This window comes from Geospiza fortis, unplaced genomic scaffold (assembly GCF_000277835.1).
Source record: "Geospiza fortis unplaced genomic scaffold, GeoFor_1.0 scaffold166, whole genome shotgun sequence".
NCBI lineage: Eukaryota > Metazoa > Chordata > Aves > Passeriformes > Thraupidae > Geospiza > Geospiza fortis.
This window is the reverse complement of record NW_005054310.1, coordinates 1,126,501-1,149,538: the sequence shown is the minus strand read 5'-3', so window position 1 is coordinate 1,149,538 and position 23,038 is coordinate 1,126,501. Positions and strand designations below refer to the sequence as shown.

Here is a 23,038-nt window from a genome sequence, read left to right as displayed (position 1 = left end):
GGAAAGAGCAACAGCAAGAGGATGCCTGTTGTGGGTTTTTGTAAGCTGGGATTTTTTTGCTTTTTTTTTCCTCTAACATCAGCATATCACCATACTAGATAAATAACTAATATTGCATAAATGACATGATTGTTACTATGGGTTTTAAATATACTCTTCCTTCATAAAGAAAGCCTTTACACTCACTCAAATATAGTCAAAAAAGATAGGAGTAGAAACAAAAAGGATGGAATAACCATCAAGTAAGTCTGATGACAATGATGGTACTAACTATAACAGGTGACACACTGCATAGACAGGGATGAGAGCATAATAGGGATTAAACAAGAAATATCTGGAGGGAGACGTAAAATTTTAATTTCTTAAGGTCTGTGGAAAAGGAGGAGAAAAGTAAATGTTCCCTAGCACTGGAAAGAATGAAAAGGAAAATAACATTACTGGGCCATGGTTTTCTTTCTTTCAAGATCCAAAAAGCACAGCAGTAAGACGATCTGCTGCTCACATAGGAGTGTCAGCAGGAAGAAGGACAGCAAATTTCAGCATTACAAATAACCATAAATCCCCCCTATATTGCTGCTGCTCTCTACATGAGATAACAAAAGGGAAAGCAGCTGCAGACTAGGTTACTAGAAAAAAACAAGAAGAAAAGGAACAAAGTGTAAAAGGAACACCATGAGAAATTGTTAATTAAGGCTAATCTGTAATACTGCAGTCTCTGTTAATCTAACTCATACTGCCCTTTAATTAAACAGTAGCAAAATAACACTGGAGACAAACTAACTGGAGTTACACATAAGGTAAAATAATAAAAAAAACCCCAAAAGACCAGTAGGGACAGCAGTTTACAGAAGTTTGCAAAAGAAATAGTAAAATTGTCCCAGGTTATATAGCAAAGTTCTTTTATATTTCATTCTGTAGAAAGAACTTATGTTCAATTAAATATGTAGTGAAATGTACATGAAAACCTAATTTTTTTAAAGGAAATCCCAAGAAAGTAAAAATCATCTCCAGGTGATACTTCCTCTCCAGCTGTAAAACATCTGACACAAAATATTTGGTCTAAATACTATCCACCAGTAATTAATTATGTGTTTTGTGCTAGACTTTAACCCCAGAGAGTGGTGAGAAGGAAACCAATAAGATCTCATGAGGTTATTTCTGAACAACCTGCAGCAGAGACAGGACTCATTAACGTGAGTTAATGAATTCCTCATTTGTGCCTCTTAGTTTTGGTTGTACAAGCACAGGTGATTCACAGGATGCCCATATGCACAAGCATTTCCATGTCAGAGGACTAAATTAAACTCTGTCTCACCATAAGGTATCTTTGATAATTGAAAGTAATCTAAAAATTCAGAATTCTGGTCTTTTAGAACTCCTAGAAGAAACAAGTATTTTTATGGTAAGCATTGGGTTGTGTTGGGGTTTTGTGTATATGTGTATTCTCCCTTTTTATTTGTGGTTTTGTTTATTTAAACCATAAAATTGTGTGTCTTATGTTTACTCTTTATTAGGACAGTCTAAATGGTGAATATCAATAATTGACACTTCTTTTTTAAAGGAGTATTGGCAAGTACATTGCACCATAAATCCCTATTGCACCATGGTCCTCACATGGAAGTCTGGAAAATTTTGTCCCAAATCCCAGGAGAAAAAAAGATTTTTTTTTATTTTTAGCTTTGTAATGATGGAGATGCTCCTTTCAGCTTAAAAAATCTGGTCATGAAGGTCACATCATCAGCGAAGAGACAGAAATACAGTTTACTTCACAAGTCAAATAAACTTCTCTGAATTCTATAGTTGAGGAATATCAAACAGTAAGTAAAGTAACAACCGAGTTAAATTATAAAGGTCATTTACTTTTATGAAAGCAAGAGTAAAAATCAATGCTGCAAACAGTAAGACTTACTGATGCTGTTTGAGATGTAAGAATAAATAACCAGAGGATGCATTTTACTATAGTGTAGAGTTCTTCCATTCAAATGCCTCATGCAAAACATTCGAAAGAAACTGATACTAACAGAGACACCTTGCTATCCAATAGACCAAATCCAAAAGACAACTAAACAAGCAAAAGCAGCATGATCATCATCCATATAACCAGCACACAAAGCAGAATGTGTAAAGCTATGCCAAAACCAGTAGCATTAAACCTAAGCTGTCACAATCATTTCTAAGTGGTTGATTGCCTCTGTACTTAAAAATTATTCTACTTCTCTAGGTTGTTTCACACATTTTGGTCTGTGTCAGGCAGTAATCTGATCATTAGAGGTCTCCTCTTCAATTACTCTGAATTGTCTCCAAGCTCTAATTAGCTATCAATTACAATATTCTCTCAACTGAAATTTTTCTTCCCTACCCCACTACTGATGTAAAAATAGCTACCTTCTCTAGCACTTTTCTCTCTAAACATCCTCACTTTTGTGATCTTTCTACTTAGCCATCAAAAGACTCCTAGTTTTTTTTACTAATTTAAAGATCTAGAATGTCTGTTTCCTGATCAGCTTTCAGCTCTCATTCATCTTTCTGATGCCTGTGATCATCTGTCCCACTTTAGTCCTTTTGCAAAATGAGGGATGGGAGGGCGTTCACTTTATGGGTGGGCATTTTTTTTTGTTGCTGGTCCCTTCCAAAATGCCTGCCTGTTTCTATTTTACACTATTAGAAGACTTTCTCAGCTCTCGAAGACAGAAATCAGTTACTGGTCCTTTATTTTGAGGGCTATCTAGCTGTTCCAACCAAACTATACACACGAAATCAATTCTCATTTGCTTTGACTGGTACCATTTTCTTAGTAGCCTCCCTATTCTGCCATTAGAAATCATCTCCTGGCAACTCCTTGCAGTAAATCAGCCAGCAAAGGTCAGTCAGCCTTGCTGACATCAATGCTGTCAGCTATCACAGTACTTGAAATGTGAAATTGCCCCTTTAAGGCTGTGCTTTAACAGGCTTAACATATAGTAGCATATAGGGGTTTCTAGTAGGTAGAAAGGAAAGGAAACTTGTATGAATGAAAGGCACATTAATTTACAGGAAACAAGCAAAGAATTGCTTTCTTGACAAAGACCTGAGAAGTCTATTGATTTATCATTTAAACTATGCATAAGTAATGCAGCTCTGTATGCTACAGTGTGGGGCACTAAGTATTCATGCATGACTATGCAGCCAAACTAAACTATTAAGCAGAACAATACTTACAAAATACTTGCCTAGACTCCTTCTGAAAGAACACTGCATACTGTCCTTAGATTTGTGAAGGCTTCTAATCCCAGCTGCAGCTTTTATCCATGTTTCCTTTAACCCAATACCCCTCACCTCCCCAGGCGTGTCAAGCCATCAACCTTCATTAAGCCCTCTCAGAACATAATTCTTTAATTAGCTTAATCAATATTATTCCAGTAAGATATTATTTAAAAACAGAAATATATCTGCACTGGTTGTAAAGAAACTCATAATCTGTTTATGAAATGTATTTTGTACTATTTCTCTAATGTGGAATGTATAGGCTTTGGGGCAAGAATCACAGCTCCTAATATTTTTTATACATCACATTTATACATAGGTCCTTTCTTCACTCCTTTCTCTGCCATTTCATTGTGCTGTCAGTTGAAAGATTTTTTATTTATTCTTTCAAAACAAAGGAGCGTATGTGACATAAACTTTTTCAGTAAAAGCTGAAACTGGAAGTTTTCTGCAGATTTCTATTAATCATACAAAAACATGCATCTGAAAATCCAAAAATAATCATGTCCAAAACCCAGAACAGATTCTGATGATTGCTCTGAAAGACATTTGCTACTTTTATTAATAGTATTTAGATTTGCACTCTGAACACTTTAGCTCACTGTGTTTGCCTTGGCAAAACACCTTTTACTCCTACAGAATACAATGCCTACAATTTTTTGTCAATGTTTTCACAGATTTTTATGTTCATAACTTACTGATTTAATTTTGAACATTTGATTTAATTATTGTAATATGTTAGTGCTATGGGTACGAAGAAAAAACCATGATTCATAAATAAGCTCAATGTGACAGCCAGAGGTTTTTTATAAAGCAAAATAGACCCAGCTGTTTAGTTCTTGCAAAAAGTAAGTATATAAGGTACTGAATTCTTCATAAAATGTGGCATCTGGTCTTCATGGCACCAGAAATATCAGGCTCTTTCACCTCTCCTGGTATATGTATCTGCTTCCTTTTGTTTCTGGTATTGTTTTGAAGGGAATTACCAATTTCTGTTGGTAAAACTGCCCTTACTATAGATAGGACTAGTGTGCATCCAAGGACAAACACCCTGATTTACACTTCACTTAAATACTTAGCTTTTGTGCCTTCAGTGTAACAGAAATCCATGCTGAACTGGATTTCTCAAGCAGGAAACTTTTTGATAACACCCATGGCATCTTTGAGGATACCAATATTCATTTCTCAGGCTAATTAATCTCTGATAAAACTCCGCTGACATCAAAAGAATTATTGCAATGCTTTTTTAATATTTGAATTAAAATATGTGGAACCTAAGTTAGGAATATTCTCCATTATGAGAGGGAAACAAGCAAAATACAATTGCAGCTGAAAGGGATATTGTAATGGTGGACATTTAAGGTGTACAACATCACAGGACCTCCTCTTTTTCAAAGCAACTTTAATGCTTCCTAATTTGCACATGATCATTTCTGAAAATACTGTTTTACTGAATAATTCAACTTTCATGGTTCTTGAGGAAGCTGAAATAAATATCAGTAGGAAACAATGAACTTATGTGAAAACAAACTCCTTATTCACAGTATCTTATTTTTGGCTGTTCAGTCCCACCATTGCAGCGTCCCTAGTTGCTTCCCTAGATTTCCCACTGGGCACCTTATTCACTGGGAGCTCTCTCTTTCCTGGCTTTCACCTGTGGGGAAATCAGGCAATTGTCCTTAGAGATTAAGTGAAGGATCTGGGGGGCAGCAAGCCAGATCTAAGTAGGAGAATATCTGATAACAGAAATGGTTGCATCTTAATTCTCACAGCAGGTGATCTTTTTCAGGTGCTCTTTGAAACAATTTTTCGAAGTCCTTTAAAGTTCTTTGTGCAAGTTGGCCTCTTTGCAAGTTTATATATTTTCTAGCTTTTAAGTTTCTCTTTCCTAAATAATAAGGCATTGATGATGGCCACCAATGTAAATGTGGAAAGGTAGAGAGCTGCTCATACAGAGGATGTAAATTAGAGTGCACTGGTTGATCTGGTGTCAATACAGACTCCTCTTAACTCCCTACCCAGTAGGTTTTCATTACCATAAGGAGCAAAAACCTTTATTTCAGCTTAACCCGACCAACCTAAATTGTTTTTAGATAATAGATGTTTTCTGGACATAATATTCTAGAAACTTTCAACTAAAAAAAATGATGACAATAATATGTTATGATGGACTTCATTCCTCTCATTAGTGTTGAAATATGCAGATTTCTTAAAGACAGGATAGTCTTAATTTTACTTAGTTCTGCTTGTAAGCAGTGAACCCAACAGCTCAAATCAGAAGACACGACTTGCAAAGGAAGTGGGATATCAGAGATTTTCAACAGTGTAGTTGGATTTAAAAGCACAACTGAATGGGGTGAACACTGTTTATCAAAATTTCACTGATGTGTCTGTGAATAAGATTTTGCAGAAAGGGAAGTGTAGCTGAACAGCATTTGTTTACTGTGTGTTTCTCAACCATATAGATTACTCAAAGAAAAAACACATAAACTGTAAAATGTGTAAAATTAATGCCTGCACTGTGAGTGCTCCATTGTAAATTGGATTGACTATAGAATAAATAATGATGACAGCTATTTTTTTCTAAGTATGATTTATGCCACTGTTCATCATATGGCATTACACAAAAATGCACAATTAGAGATCCACGCAGCAGCTCTACTGATTTCAGCTGTCTGCCAAATGTTATGTTATGCTATCATTTTAATTTATTAATTCTGAAGCAAGAGAGGAAGATGCTCAATTTGGTTTTTATCAATGTGGAAATCTAAGGCTGAGGAGAAAACCTTTTTTACAAAATCAGTGTCTACATTTTGTTGTATCTCTGCATTAAGCAGCAAATACTTGGCCTGAATTCTACACACCTATTTCCTACTGAAGGAGTCCTAAGTAGCTTCTCTCTATATGAGCATGGACAGAAATTGGAAGAATATCTATAGCAGCACAGAGCAAAATTACTTTTTCTAGTTTTTGTGTCTCTGTTACCCCCTTAGGGTCTCTTTTTTTTTCAGGAATGTTTGCATATACAGCCTTCCAAATATACATGCCACTACATCTTGCTCTTCTCTATGTAGCATACAAAGGATCACTCAGCAGCATGTAGTACTCATAATTGTAGCATAATGCAAAAAATTCCAAGAAAAGTTAGTTATAAGCTGTGGATCTAACTCAATACCCTATCAAAGGGCAAGGACCTGCCCATTTGCATTTGTTTTCCCTTTAAACAAGCTCATTTTTTCCATATTGGTTTCAGTGGGCAGACAGTACTCTAAATGGACATCCCATAAAATATTCACATTACTAAAATCTAAAGCCTGATTATTTATCATATGGATTGTTATATTTAATGACAACTAACATTTTTATACCTTTTCATGAACCTTTTGCCCTGGCTCCATTCCTTCAATATGCTCTGATTCAGCAGACCCTTCCCCAGCTGCCATTTTCCTTTGAATGTGTGCATTTTGTTCACGCAAAGCTACAATCTGCAAAAAAAAAAAAAAGAAAATAAGTGGTAAATATACATAAGAAACCAGAAAAATACTGAGCAGGCAATTTTAAAGTCTATTAACAATTCAATTCCATGTTGGCCATTCGTAGTATTTGCAAAATTAGGTCATTATAGGCAGAGAGGTTTAAAACTCAAACATACTAACAATATCTTAAGGGCATTAAGGATGCAAAGGAACAAATGACATGACAGTCAACACTGTCTTGTCTTCTATCCTGCTTTTGTGGTAGGACACTTTTTTGTTAGCTTGAAAGATGAAACAGAAGTTAGCCATTGATTTTTTTTTAACAGTGTGAGAACAAGACTTACTCTTTTATATAGAATTCAATGAATGCCAAACTTGTGCTATGGGAAAACAGTACCAAGAGGCTATGAATCAAAGCCAGGTGGTGTAAAATAAAGTGCTAGTTTTCTGTCAGCCTCCCATCTGTTAGTAACAGCAACATACATTTCATGTGGTTTTTGTCAAGAAAAGCAGGTACGTTAACACTCTCTACTATTCATTGACTCTTTTAGCTCATATAAAAGTAGGTTTTATTGTATTTAAAATATTGGTTATTTACTGGTAATGCTACTAAAATTTCCATGCAGCTACTGGAAAATGTTTTCTCTCTGGCTTTGTGGCTTACTCTCAGGCAATAATCAGCATAGAAAGATTTAGGTCCTAATTTTCTTTTTTTTACATTGTGTACTACAATAAGCTGGAAGATCTCGCTAATATGAACAATAAATTTTGTTAAATTGCAGTTAGATATCTCTGTTTTGTTCTGCTTTTATGAGCACATACAGTAAATGGTTTAGCTGATGAATAACATTATGTATTAAACACAGCAGACACTGGTAGGATGCCATTTTTGAAAGCTGGTGTAAGTTTAAAGGCTTCTGTCACTATATTTTGTCTGCATAGGTTCTGAGTCAGAAACACCCTAAAAGACTGTCCTGTCCTAGAATACAAAGGCATGGGGTAGGAGGAAGAAGTTTAGGTAGTACTACCTGGTAACTACATGCAGCAGCCAAGATTTTGTGCAACATTTATTAAATCAAATTAAGTTAAATTTAGTTTTAATTGACATCAAGATAAACTTACTTTGATGTGAATAATTTAATTTCAATTTGAAACTTTTTTTTAAAATCTGTTTAAGTGCTTATTTTAAAGACCATTTGAATCACTCTGACCAAAATCTGAGATGTAAGAGCACCACTTTAAACAAGTCTTCCTTAACGTAAATGTTGAAAATTGCTGTAATATGAGATTCTGATGAGCAGGCTGATTCACTGCTCACTAAAAATTCCAAGTTACAGCCCCTGTAGAAGTCATATACTCCCCCTGATTTCAGAGCCAAGACCAAGACTTGAAGGCAACATTTCATCCAAGCAATTATAGGAAACTACAAAAGTGGGAATTAAAACTGTCTGAGACAATCTGTGTCTTTGGGGGTTGTACAAATACACTGAACTTTAAAACACTTGCTTAAATAAGAGAATTACATCTGTCTCAAGTAACAGAAAAAGGACTGGTGTAATCTCATTAGCATAGTCTTGCTTTTTACACAATCAGTAATTCAATATTTGTGGTTTGTCTTTTGAATAGCTTCCCTCACTTATTTTTCTTTATGGTTCAAATAGTTCTCAAATTAAAACTACCGAAACTGTGGCTTCCACCAAACAAAATTAGCCATCAATTAGTGCTAAAAGATACTTTCAGGTGGACTAAGTGACATACTTCAACAGACATATTATAAAATTTTGGTTGATGTACAGCAACTACACAATATTAAAAAATGTAAAATCATAGGATATATTAATTGACAGGCATCAATATAGCTGGCTTTTTCATATGATAATCTTTTATTGATCCATTAAAAAGCAGACATCACTATGCCTTCATTTTGAATTATCACCTGTATCTACACAAATCCTTAACAGCCCTTTAGCTGAATAAGAATACTCTTTAAACACTAGTGCAAAACATTGTCATTTTATAATGTATTTGAAAGAGTTCAATTTTTCTTAGCCTCTATGGGTCTTTAGGTAGCACCACTTTCAAGTAAGTAAATAAATAAGAAAAAAATCAATTGTCCCTTTTAGATGACAGGCTAATAAAATAATGCAATATTGTGTATCATTATTTGGAGGGATTTTCTTGATTTTTCAATGCTTGGGAACAAACACTTTGCCAAAAATCCATCCTTGTTAAACATTACGGTTTCAATGATTTTATTACTGTAATGAATGCACAGCAAATATTTACAGGAACAACAAAGAGTTTGAAGTCTGGCACATTGCAGAAGTTTCAGCTCTTGCGTAGTCAGATAACAGATCTAAACTGTGAAGAACCACACAGCTAAATTGTTTTCATACTTGTTCTATTCTTGATTTAATGAATATATTAAGGCAGAATAAGTGCTCCTAAGGAAGCATGGAAATTCTTCAGTGTCTTACAAGTAAAGATAAATTTTTGCTTTTTACTTTGTTGAAGAAAAAGTTTTAATTGCTATCATACTCCTTTTTATTACTTTTTACTGATTTAACTTTCAATAATGTGCAATTTTTTTGCAAATGTGCTCATTTAATCACTGAACCATTTATGTAACCTTTTAAACAGGTTGCCAAAACATGAAAGACAGGTTGGTGATCTGGGTGAAGAGACAGATGACTAAATTTTTCCTAGATAGACTCCAAATCCTCTTAAATTCTAATAATCATCACAATAGCACACAGCAATAACAGCAGAGATCTAGGTGAGCAAATGATTTTTCAATGCAGATAAAATTTTGTAATATTATTTCTGAGAAATACCTGTCTATGACATCCAGCTAAAAACATCTACGACAAAGCATGTCCACAGACAGCTTTCCAAGTACCTCCATACTCTGACTTCTAACGTTAAATTCCTAATGGTTTCCATGCTATGTTCTTGGTTTTGGAAAGTAAAAGGATTCTTTAGGATGGCATCAGAGCTGCTGAAAACAAATCAAAATACCCCCCTCCCACTCCCATGCCCCGAGACAGATTAATAGAAAATAAGTGTGGATAAATATCATTAATCTATTTAGGATTGTTGTACCCAAAACCAGACAATCAACTTAAACAAACACTGAAGTCCAAATTCCAAGGGAATAAAATAAGATCAAATACATCACATTTTTGTCCTGATCAGCTTCTGTTTGTGGCTCTCAAATGATTATATTCCATTTCTACAATCACAAACATTATTTTCCTATATAGCACACTTGATCTGGAACACAGTAGCACCTTTCAATGTGACTCTAAACAAGAGTAAAATTTCAAGTCTTTCACCAGTTTAGTCTAAAGAAAGTCTACATTTGCTCTCTGCTTTCTTTGCCAAGCTTATTCAGCAGAACTGAAAAGTTCTTTTTTTTTCTTGATTGAGAAAAACGAAGCAATCATTGTCAGTTTAAGAACAAAATGTAGAGTGTTACTTTTCTAGTTGGACCTTTCTAACTTTTGTAGCTTAAGTCCATGAAAACACCCCCTAATCTAAAAATATTCCTTCAGCTTGTTCTCTTGTGACAGGCATATTGATCTTCAACATTCTTCTTGATTTTGCGTGTTGGTTTTATGACTCACAAGGACATCAAAACCTTAAAGAATTTCTATTGATTTTGATTCTATCTTCCAGACGTCAAAGGTACTACAGAACAAATGGCATGGTTTCAAAAGCCCTACTCTGTCATAATAATTCTGAACATAAGCTTACACAAATTCTGCTTTTCTGTCTCAACTAATAAATAATTTCAATGATCCTAAAGCCCAGCTTTTTGATTCTTAAATGTTGGTAAATACCTCCACTATAATACCCATATAAATTCCCTCTAAATTAGCAGAATTTCTGTCCATTATCTACAGACACCATTGAATCATGTTTTTTTTAAATGAAGTTAGGATTCATCAATTCAGACTCAAGACTTGAACTCGTCTTCATTTCCATAAATGGCCAAATCTACATGTCATGCCTATACATTTAACAGCCTGAATTCAGGTGTTAAGTGAATATTGATTTCAAATATTAAAATACAGCATAGAACAGAAGATGAATATATAAGCCAGTACTGATCTGAAGAAGTCCCTCATCAGACACAAAATGAGGCAGGAAAAGCACTACTCTACAAGTTTACTTTGGGTATATTGCAAATTAATTAATTTAAAATTATTTGATAGGTGTGAGATCAGAATCCATTTCTAAACATACAAAATGACCAGGTACCTCTGCTGCTGAAATTTGTTTGAATGGTCATTTTTTACCTCATTACAGTTTCAGTCTTCAGGCAATTAAGTGTTCAAGGAATACTTAATATACTTTTCTACATAGTGATAAAACAAAGCAGGATGCCCTTAAACTGAAGGAGGGCAGGTTTAGCTTAGATCTTAGGAAGAAATTCTTTACTTCTTGTAAGGTTCTGGTGCCTCATCACTTTATGAACAGGTTGCCCAGAGAGACTGTGGCCTCTCCATCCCTGGAGGTGTTCAAGGCCAGGTTGGATGAGGCTCTGAGTGACCTGGTGCAGTAGAAGGCATTTCTGCCTGTGGCAGGGGAGTTGGAACTACAAGGTCTTTAAGGTCCCTTCCAAGTCAGATCTTCCAACTCAAACTTTTATATGACTCTGAGATTCTATAAAAGCTATGAAATTATTTTAAGCTTTTGAAAAGCTGTTTCTCATAAACTTTTCCTACCTTAAACCACTGAGATTGTTTATGTCATCTTCCAACATTGAAACAAATCTCAGCGTAGTTCAGTATTGTGGTCAAATGAACTGCACAGGACTGATGATTGGCTATATACACAGCATTTCAGAGAGGGAGAACACAAGATGCTCCTCAGGGTATCATAAATAGCACATTCTGATTTCATAAACAAAACTCATAGATCCACACAAAGACTTTGGAAACAGCAGACAAAAAGGCATCTCCATAAAGATTTACTTTACTTTTGAAATGCTTTAGTTTTTCCATTCAGAAATGCAGATTCTGAGCTTTACAATCAGGTATGTTTAAAAGGGCAAATACAGAATTTGGGGTCTATTTTCACAATAGCTAGGAGTTAGTATAACTATGGAACCTGCGGCATTGTAATCAACATTAGCCATCCTTCAAGGGAACAAAATAAAAGAAAAAGTTATTTTCAGACTGAAAAAAGTAAGTTTGGGAGGCAGGGAATGAAATCATCAGCCCTAACAATGCACTTTGGGGGAAGAAAAAAATTTATTTATTTTCTTTAAACTTAGCACTTTGTCTTCTCCCCCATTCAACGACATAAACCAAAAAGAATCAGTCAATTTTTCAAGCTTTTTTTTGTGCTTTTTTGGCACAAATTTCACTTTTAAACTAAAAACCGACAACCTCTCAGCTAGGTTTATTTTCTATTTGCCTGGAATTTCAGTGTATTTTATTGCTATTTAGGGGTGAGCTTTCTAGAAACTGTACACAAGTGAGTCCTTTAATACCTGTCCTGACATATCAAGAAAAATACTACTTTATTAAAATAAAAAACTTTGTGAGTTATGAGTAATACATATTATTAACATGTTTACATAATTAATTCTCCAATTTTGAGATTTCTGACCTTTTATTAATATTGCTGGTTAGCTTTCATTGTTATGGAGAAATTAATTATGGTGAAATCATCCTCATGAGGGAGCCCTGGAAATCAGACAATAGTAGAAAATCAGACAGTAATGAAAACAGACCTTGTATGTTTGTGGGTAGGTAACTGACCGAGCTCCAGGGCTCAGTTACACATCTTTTACAGCTTAAGTCTTTATCTTCTATGCTCCAAATTTTGTCAAAGACAGCTAAAACCTCTTGTTTCTGCAGCTTCTGGCACATCTTGATTATTTTATTCTTACAGTCTTGACATTGGCACTGCTCTTTGCAATCCTGCCTGTATGGTGGAGAGCCCTTTCAGACCCTGCTTTCACGTTGCTGAAGTGCACATAATGAAGGACAACATGCAAAAATGACTGCAAGTGCTCTGAGTCTGCAGCAGATTGCTGATTTTAAACGGAAAACATGGAAATGCTAACCCCATGGTCCTTTACTGCTGATGGCCTGTGCTTGTGAGGACTATTGACAAGGTCCTGGCTATCAGTGTTTTATCAACACGGCCCTGGGGGTCCCTGGTAAAAAGATAATTAACCATAAAGAATCATTTTGTCTTGCAGTCCTATACTGCAAGTCAAATTCTTGCAATGAAACTGGTGTTGGTGGCAGGGGTGCTGTGGCCCAGGGGCACTGCAGAGCTGTGGCACTCAGCTGGCTGCAGCGGGGCACTGACTGCCTGCACCATCACTGAGCCCTGACTGCCTGAACTCAAAATGTCTGGGTCAGCAGGCGTTTTTGTACTTTGAAAGTAGTAATACACTAACATTTGAGGCTGGTAATGAGGCAGTAGGGTTTGTTAGTCTCCTTTGATTCTTTAAGAATTCTGGACCAAGTTGTTCCTGTGTAAATACCTGTCTTGTGCTATTACACCTACTTCAGAGCACGCACCATTTATTTCTGTGGCAGCACTTGGAAAACAGAACAGGAGCAATTTAAAGCAATGGTGCAGGTGCTATTGTGAGGAAGAGTACCTGTCAAGATTTTTCACAGATTATCAAGTGCATTTAGGTATGTTTTCTGCAGAAACCCTTATCGAAGTAAACAAAAATGTACTACTTTATTTGTCACAAAATTTGTATGAAATACAACACAGTGAAAGAAATGTCTTTTACAGAGACTAGCACAATAGGAAAACAGTAACAAATATCAATTACATGGTTGAATTATATTGTGCATTTGACATCTGCTGACTAATTTCTCTTTTCTTTTTTTTTCCTTACCAAGCTCTAACAAAGTAGCAGCAAAACCCTTTTTCTTTCATTATTACTGTAACAAAGTCTAGTATTCAAAATCTCCAGAGTTCATTGGTAGGGCTTGATTTCCAGCTTGTCAGAGCTAAGGATGGATTTGGCAGAGACATTATAATGTTTATTCTTTTCAACAATATACAAGTTCTTGAAATGTATATGTAGTGTGCATGTATATATTTAATATTTATGTTAATATATACAGAGATATTTGTACCCCTAAGACTTTATGCAGTTGCTCTTAGCACATAAAGCATTTAATTGAAAAGTACCCCTGTTTAATGTACATAATTCAGTCTGAGAAACACTGCTCAGTTTAAAAAAGAGTGTGTTTAGCTATTTGCACAGCTATCTGTTCTCCTCTTTGGTTACACCAATATATGTCCCTATAAGTAAAACCAGTCTTCCCCAAATTAAATTTTTGTATTCTTTGTCTGCATGTTGTCACCTAGAGATTTGAGATTGTTTAGGTTTATTTTGACTGGACATGTCTGTTATGAAAACCATTATTCTGCACATATATCCAGTTTTATCACATTTTCCTATACAGTCTATCTGTATTAAAATCACAATCTCTGCTACTGATTGTAGAAAACATGAAAATATACAACAGATAAATAGGATATGAGAAATACTCAGAAAGGAAATGAACCTTATCCTAGAACTACAATTAAACAATATCAAAGCCACGATCTGCCTGTACAAACTGAAGAAATCCCAACTTAAGTTTCAGTCCCATTCAGTTGAAATTGTATCTCAGTAGAGTGAGTAACAGTCTGTATTTCAAGTATTAAAACCAAATGTACCCATTTAATTTTAGTCAAGATCTTAATACATTTCAATAACATTCCTACTGGTAGTAATTTTTTCCCCCAGGTTTTTCCAGAGAAGATCAAGGATCAAGGCTCCTCTGATACAAATTTTATAAATTTTTTAATTACAAAGGAAATTCCTAGTATGTGGAATTTCTAAAATAATGCTTTTATCCTAGGATTATTGCGGAATGTAATCTAATATGGCAGCCTTTTCTAATGCAGAGGAATGATATATATATTGTTTCTTGTTTTTTCCTTCTTTTTTGTATGTAACCACATATTCTACATGTTTAAAGGTGTTCAAACCACGCTCTCCAGGTGCCAAGTTAAGAAAGCAGGTTCATTTTCTATAGATTGAACCAAGTCAAATCCTCTACAGCTCCTCTTATAATAATTTCACCTCTACACTGATGGTCTGCATTAGTATTAATGAAGATTATTTGTTATTTACTAATGTCAACATTTCCTAATCAAACCCAATTTTTTACATTTTGGAATTCCAAGTAAAATTATTTCTATATTAATTTCTTTTACAGGAATATGTTGGCTCCTTGTTTGTAAGTCTTTCTAGTTAATCAAATTATGGATCTGCAGAATACTCTTAGAGCTGCATGCTCACTGTAGTGTTGAGATGATCCAATAGGAAAACACAAATGATACATTTTCTGGTTCATATGTTAATGGGAGTATTGATTAATAAATATGAACCTAGTGAAGCCTAAAGTTGATTTTATTTATTGACCCATGTCATCAACTTAAATATTTTATACAAATTCAGTATGTGAGGCTTATATTAAAAACTATTATGGAGAATAATAAGCATAAAAGATACTATGATCTTGTTATACTATTTAAAATCTGGTTTGAGAGTTAGTAGATAATCTTAACAAATCATTTAATATTTAACAAATTTACAGAAAATTGAATAATCATTCCAAAGAAGCACATTGAGCAAATGTTAAAACACTACATTATTCCAGCAGATTAAAAACAAAGGATAATGGGCATGTATTTTGAATTTTCATCAAGATGGATCTGCAAAAAGATAATTAACAGTAAAGAACCATTTTGTCTTGCAGTCCTATATTGCAAGACTAATTCTTGTGATGAAACTATCTTTATCTGCTTGAATGTCTAATTTGACAAATGTCAAATGACAAATGTCAAATGACCCCAAAGCTGACACAGACAGAAAGATAACCAGCTGTGTTCTGAAACCTGAATTCATACCTCCAGTGCAGGATAAAACAGCATCCATTTCAAAGTTTATGATTCCCAAAATAACAGAGAGATCAAATATCAAAGAGAAATGATATATTCTTTCTGATGTCTCCTGAAAGGCACTCTGTGAGCACTGTGAGCAAATTAAACATTAGACATTAAAATTTTCATGGATATACTTTGAACCTGTAATAGTGACCCCTACAAAGCGTGTCAGCTGAGCACCCTTTTACCCATGCACTATGTTCTTTGCTTTAGGAACTTGATAGGTTGAAAATAAGGCATTTGCTAACTAGACCTTATGAAATCATCTCTGGTGAGAGTTGCATTCCATTGATTCGTTAAGCTCCCTAAACAGATTGCCAAACAGATGACATTAAATCCAAACTGAAATTATCCTGGTGTCTAATCTCATGCTGACTGTGAACAATCCTAAACTAACCATATACAAGTAACCTTCCAATTTCATTAATCTCCTGGAGTTTTCAGGTGTGTTGGCAAATGATTGTGAAATATGCTCAACCACACATCTGGCTTGTGTGATCCCTGTGTTCTCCCAGCTTGTATTTCTTTGGCTGCCATGCCATTTCCTCTTTCTACCTTTTTTCTGCTTTGGGTGAGGAATGTGTGATAAATTAGAAATCCACAAAATCTGTACTGCAAACTCAGAACTTTTCTATTTTGTAGTTCCCTAGAATAAAGTAGAGGAGATCTATTTATCAGTCTCTGAGGCATCTTCTTCAGCTTCACACATCTTTATCATATACTGATATATTTGTTTGCTGTTATGCAGAAATGTCAGGCATGCTCTGTGATCCCTTTACTGATTAATATAAAACACTGTACAGACCCCCAAAACAACTCAAATAACTCAGCCTCATGAGATCCAGAAAACTGTCCATACATGCAGATTTATTGCAGAGTGGTTGTGTTATTTGATGATGAATACTGTGTCCTGTGGTTATTTAGCAGCAGGACCTCATGGAGAGCACAGTCACCTCCTTCCTGCCTGCAGCCCCAGCCTCTCCTCGATTAGGAAACCAGGCATGGAGCTGGGCTGAGGGGACAAGTACCCAGCATTTAACTCCCAAGCATGGGTTACAGCACAGTGCGGGGGATAGGATTCAGACAGTGTACCAGGATTTGTGCAGGGTCTCAGAACAATGATTGTGCGACAGAATGTGCACCTGAACAGATGCCACTACTGCCATAAGCTGTCAAAAATCAATTAATGCAATTTAGCCAGGTCCATCTATCAATACTTATGAACCCATTAACTTCTGGATTGCACCCTACTTCTTCTGCTGTAGAAACAACTAACCAGTCATCCCAGCCAAACTAATCTCTGTGCTTTTAGGAGCAAGAATATTCAGAGCTTCAGATGAGCCTGAATCCTCTGAGATACTTCACAGAGCTCCTGTGGCAGTAAAAAGAGTAATTGTTACTTGCCACATCTATTGCACAGGTCACTGCGTACCTGAGCTTTACAGTAATGCTGTGCAGTCAACAGCTGGATGAGCCATGGACACCATGAGACAAATTTATGCTGTGAAGTGCTATGAAGCAGGAACCATGTTTCAGTATTTTTTTCCCCACAAAATGGCATCCTGCTCCTGCTCCTTTACTGGAGCTCTGTTGGGAGTACTGTAATGTAGTAATAATAGTAAAAATGTGCAATACAAGCACTTCAGTATGGAAGACGGACTATATTGCTACTAAATAAACAACTATTTCTGCAGCAATCTAACTTGCAATTAAGATTCAGCCACAGTTTTTAGTGCATAGAAAAATACAATCTCCTCAGAGGCAAAAGACTGAAGACTTAGGCCACAAGTATTAAAAAAATGATAATATAAAATTTAAACAGAAGAATAGTATGAGTATTTATAATAGAATTTGTAGTTAGATTTCTTATTTTTTCATTCCAGTAGTAGTACCTAATTTGTTTTCACAATGAGCAATCCATAAAACAAATGCTTTTAAAACATAGACATACGAAAGAATATACTGGAATAGGTGTATGCTCATTTTGATAAAGATGCTAATTTTATGGAAAGTTTGTGCTTCAAGGTCTAAAGGAAATGGGGAATTCTTAATCTCCAGTCATCATTTATTCAGTAAAACAAGGCATTAAATCACCCAAGTTTCTAATCATGGGGGACCAAGGTTTCATTAAATCAAATATTTCTGTCAGACATAAAAATGAAGTAGATTTGAAGAGATTTGCAAAAAAAATATTTCAAACATTGATCTCACTGATCTTTTAATGTATATTTAAACAATTGCTTCACAGCTGCACAGCATGTTTTGGGAGAAGAGTAAAGAATGAGGAAGTAGCAAGTCACAGTTTGACATTGCTTTTTTACCTTTTGCCATGCTCCCTTAAGCATTATTTTACTAAACTTAAATTTCTCTTTTCCTTTAATGCAAATAACAGCTTACAACAGTTTAAGAGCAAAGCCTGCACACTCTTGTTGCTACATAGGGATGTGTCATAGCAAAACACTGAGAGGCTGCAAACAATCTCAGGGTATTTTTAAAATAAGCAGAACAAAACTCTACCCTTCAGTGATAAATCTGTGACACTGGGATTTACTCTAGTCGCAAATCTTTATGTAACAAATGCCACAAAGAATTCTACAAGTAAATAAAATGAAGAAGAACTAGTTAGCCATGAGACAAAGTTCTGAGAAAAAAAAATCAAAATTGCAGCGGAGATCTTTAGGAGCCAGAATTTTTCATTTCAGTGCAAGGCTCTGAATCCTTCCTTAGCAGCAGTAAAACTGAAGCAGCTGAATACATTCATACTTGGGATCTTAGAATATTTAGAAAATAGAACCAGAAAAAACAAGTGTCTCTATGACATAACATTATAAATAATATAAAAATACATAGAAAGAAACATATGTGACCTAGCAAACATTCAATATCAAATATTTTGTTAAAACTATTAATCACACTGTCTTTATGAAGGAATAAAACCTTCAGTCTTCAGCTATGTATTTCCTTAAGTGCTCCATGAACATGTGAGCATAGACCACAAATCCTTTCTTAGAAACTGGTATCTTCTAAAGAGCACACAGGAGACATTCAAGTTAGACAAAATGACAGTGCAAAGTGAGAACATGACATTGGTATTTTAGGATTTGTTTACAGGTGGCCACATGCTAAATGGAGAGGAAAGAGAACACAGCATTTCAGGATGGCTTTTGAAAACACCCTAAGACATCTGGGCAGCAACACATTTCTGCTCTGCAAAACCATTTCAGTGAAGAAGACCAAAGTCGGAGAACGTATTTAACATATAATTTCTGCATTGCACACACTACACTGTGGTAAACACATAAATAGCCTTAATTCACTAAGATTTTGTATACAAATACTAATATCTGCAAAATCATTATCTGCTGTCATGGTAGAAAAAGTAGCCAAAATCTGAAGACTTTTCTCTGTGGTAGAAGTTTATGGAGGTTGTACTAAGAAACCACTCTTGCAAATGCAGTAGTGAGCTTCACCTCAAATATGTCAATAAAAATTATTGTTCTTCAGTTGCTATCTGGAAAATGCATTGCATTTTAAACCTATTCTGTTCTATATTTTAGTGAAACGTGAAATTAGTGAAAGAAGGTTTAGGCAATGCAAAATCAATCCTGCTGCTTCAATATTCACAAAGGATTTTGGTGCTTTTTTTTGCCTCTGAGAACTCAGACTAGAATTAATTGAGGACATAAAATGAAATACTTATGGCAACTTAGCTGACTATTTCTTGTGCTTAGTTATTTTTCACTTTGTAAAAAAATTAGGCAATGAAGGCTGTAGTGCTGCTGTATTAATTTTCAACCTCTTCAGTTGTCATGCTACACATACTAATTGAAATGTGTAGAGAAATAAATTAATGGTGTAAAGCATGTAGTATAAGAAATAATCACCAAAAAATCATCATTTTGAATCATTGCCACATTTAAAACTTAAGGGCAACAATAACTTTCTGCAGAGGTAACATTTAATGAGATGGCTAAGGTTAAAGGCAGATTAAAAAGCAATTATAAATAGCATTTAAAATTACATTTCAAATCAAGATTTTTAATTATGTGCAACTTTGCAGAAAAGATATATTTTGCTACATTTACATAGACATTTAAAGTTCAGAGCACAAAGAATATCTTTTCAGAGTCAGACCTCTGCAAATCTACAGCTTATAATGAAATAGAAAAAAAAACATGTAGAGGAGAGTTAGAAAGCAGTTGCAAGCTTGCAGTTGCATGATTCTGAGAAAGTATGGTGCTATGAAAGAAGGTACTATAGAGAAAGGGTGTTTCAGATTCTTTGCAAGGAAATGTATGCCGCAAGTCACCAGAAACAGATATAAGTCATCTGCCTGGCCTTCAGAACAAAAAAAAAAAAGATCCCTGAATACCACCCAATTTCATCCGAAGTTTTGATAGCAATAATTTCTAAATTGTTGATAGATTTGTATAAATTTTTATTTTTTGTAGTTTTGTATAAATCATATGTTCAAGAAATGCACATCTATTTTTCCCAGTAAACTATTCCTTTTACAACACTTTTACTCCAAAAATCACTTTGAATTGTAATTACACAGAAAGCCCAAGGCAGCCAAGAAACTCCTGTTAAAAAATGCCTTAACTTAACTGGAAATGAAAAATCTGTTTTTTCATCTGAAATATGTTTTTATAGAAATATGTTTTCATATGCAACCATGGGTAAAAAGGACAAGCCACATTTAGCTAAGAGTTCACTTTGAAATGCATATACATATTAACTAGTACAGAATATTCCAGTAGCAGTAGTGATACCACAGTCATGTCTGCAGCATCCCTCGTGGTCAGAACCAAAACTGTTCTCAGCTGTAACAGTTTTACTGCATTTTTTGCTGTGTTCTTGATTTGCCCTGAACAGCAGAAGTTTGGCAATTAGCAAGATATTTGGAAGGTCTTTCATGAATAAGTAGATATTTTCTGCTGTCTCTGGTATGAAACATAAATAATCAGACATTTCAAACCATTCTCTCTTTTCAGTGATGTAAATAATTTATGAATGCTTTCATAAATGCTGAAAAAATAGCATTGGGGTACCCTAATGAATAAACTGACGCATTGTCAGGAAGAAACCCATTGCCTAACCAGGAGAATGTATGCAGTTACATGAAGCAGTGAGCCATAATCCAAAACACCTGCAAGATCTCTGAGAGCTCCAGGAGTTAAATTTAGCCTCAAACTCAAGGAAACTTTTGTAGAAGCAATTGTAACAATAAGGCTTTAAAATGAAGCCTGAGTGTTTTAAAATATAATCTATGTGTCAGTTGACAGAGGCAGTATAATGTTATTTGGCATTTGGAAATAGCATTGGCAATTGGAACAAATGCTGAGGAAAAGCATATGGTGGTACAGTGATATATACAGTAAAATCAGTAGTTTCTGCAATTTTATATTCTGCACTCCCAATGCTGTCTGGGTTCCTAAAGTTCCACTTATTCCTTTGAGGTAATGAATGTAAGTAAAGCTTTATTTTTCATGCCACAGTTTCTACTAATGAGGAGAGATGGAAAAGCCAGCATATTAACTGGAAACAAAATAGGGGTTTGAAATGCCACCTATCATATGATTCTTATTAGCACATAAAGATTTTGCAAGGGATGGATGACTGTTTAAAATTAACAGGAGAAAATTTATGGGCAAATGAAGCACAGCCATTAAAAAAAATTCCAGTATTGAATTAATTATGTATAATGCTTGATTTTCCAAAAAAAAGAGCCTTGGAAAAAAGCTTTAAAGGTTGTTTTGTTTTTATTTTTTTTAACTATTTGTTGAAGGCTCAGGGAAACAGGGAGATCTGTTAATGGAAATGGCAACAGTTGTCATTTAACACTGCACATTGCTGCAGAAATGGATTTAAAAGTGTCACTATGGGTCATGGTCTATAATCTAAGAAGTCTTGAGCTATGGAAGCTGCTAGTACTTGGGTTCCTGGGAACATATGGCACTAATGGCTAACCTTGGTGGGTTGTTTGCATATGTGTAGTTTAGCATACTTTTAAAAAAGATTCACATTTGTAATGATAATAGGAGTATCTCTAAAGCTGAAGAACAATAGTAGTTATCTTGTCAGTATTTTCAACATTGAAGTTAATTCCCATTAAGATCATGAATGACAAAATTGTGAAGATAAATTCACTTCTCTTGCCAATGAGACACATTCTTCTCAAATTAGTGTGTAAAAAGGAAGCTGGTTAGCAGATCATTGTTCACCTTTGCAAATATTCATATGCTCACTGAAAAACTTCACATTTCTCTTGAAAAATATTCACAGAAGAACACTATTATACCACTGAGCTTTGTTATTGGATGTCCCACTTGTAGCTTGTCTAATATCTAACTGCAAATTATAACCCTCAGCAATAAAACTATTTGTAGAGACCATAGGTTATATGGAAGAAGATGAGAACCAGCATAATTTTAAAAGCACCTAAGGGGTAAGAAAATGTAGCTAAATTATTAACAGTAATTTTATTTAAAAACAGAAGGGAAATTTCTCAAAAAAAAGATGTTAACAGTATCTTCTATTCATCTTGTCTACAACAGATAATGATCAGAATGTCTCCAGTTGTGAACAAGGAATGGCTTTGAGTGTAAGCAGAAATGGAAAAAAAAAGCAGGATGAACATGGAATTTTATTACTGCAGTTATCTTGCCCCTGTCTGCACAAAAACTCACTAACAGCAATTCAGTTTGCTGCTATGTACAATGACCCCCTCCACAATCACTAACCAGCTGCAGCAAAATAAAATATATAGTCAAATAACCTTTTCCCCTAGGAAAACATATATTTAAAGAATTTTTAATCCACTCCTTAATAAAATATAAGCTTTAATAAAATATAAGCTCATAAGATGAAAACTCTTCTCTATTCCCCTTGTGTAACTACCTGTAAACATAAGCTACACAAGCTGAGTTCCCCCAATGGGTCTAATGCCCACCCCAGTTTCTCTGGGGTTTAGAGTTCAAGGTGTGTTACAATTCCCTACCCAATATTAAGTGCTTTGCAAGACTCTGTTAGCAACTAGAGCTGAAATCAGCTTTGCCAGTTACAGATGATTTCACTCCCTTTGTTATGTATGTAATATGCCACAAAGACTGTTAAATGAGAGCTTAGTTACCACCCAATGATGGAGAACTGCAGTTGTTCTCTCCCAGCTTTGGGGCTATTTTAATTTAAGAACATTTTCAATAAGTACTCAGGACTGTCTGCAGTTTCTCACTGCTGCTGCGTCAGAACCACAGCCACAAGCTTTCAAGAAGAGGAAATATATTAACAAATACATTTCTGCTACTTTTTATCTGCTACTTGTCATATATCTA

At 34.9% G+C, this 23,038-nt stretch overlaps 1 protein-coding gene across 5 annotated transcripts in view; it reads right to left on the bottom strand.

Moving 5' to 3' along the window:
- PPFIA2 (PTPRF interacting protein alpha 2) overlaps positions 1-23,038 on the bottom strand; it is a 287,287-nt gene that overhangs the window by 69,571 nt on the left and 194,678 nt on the right. For all 5 annotated transcript variants that reach the window (XM_031055533.1, XM_031055537.1, XM_031055536.1 and 2 more), the window contains one exon: positions 6,612-6,728. In XM_031055533.1, the coding sequence (XP_030911393.1) occupies positions 6,612-6,728 (117 nt within the window). The remainder of the gene's footprint in view (positions 1-6,611; positions 6,729-23,038) is intronic.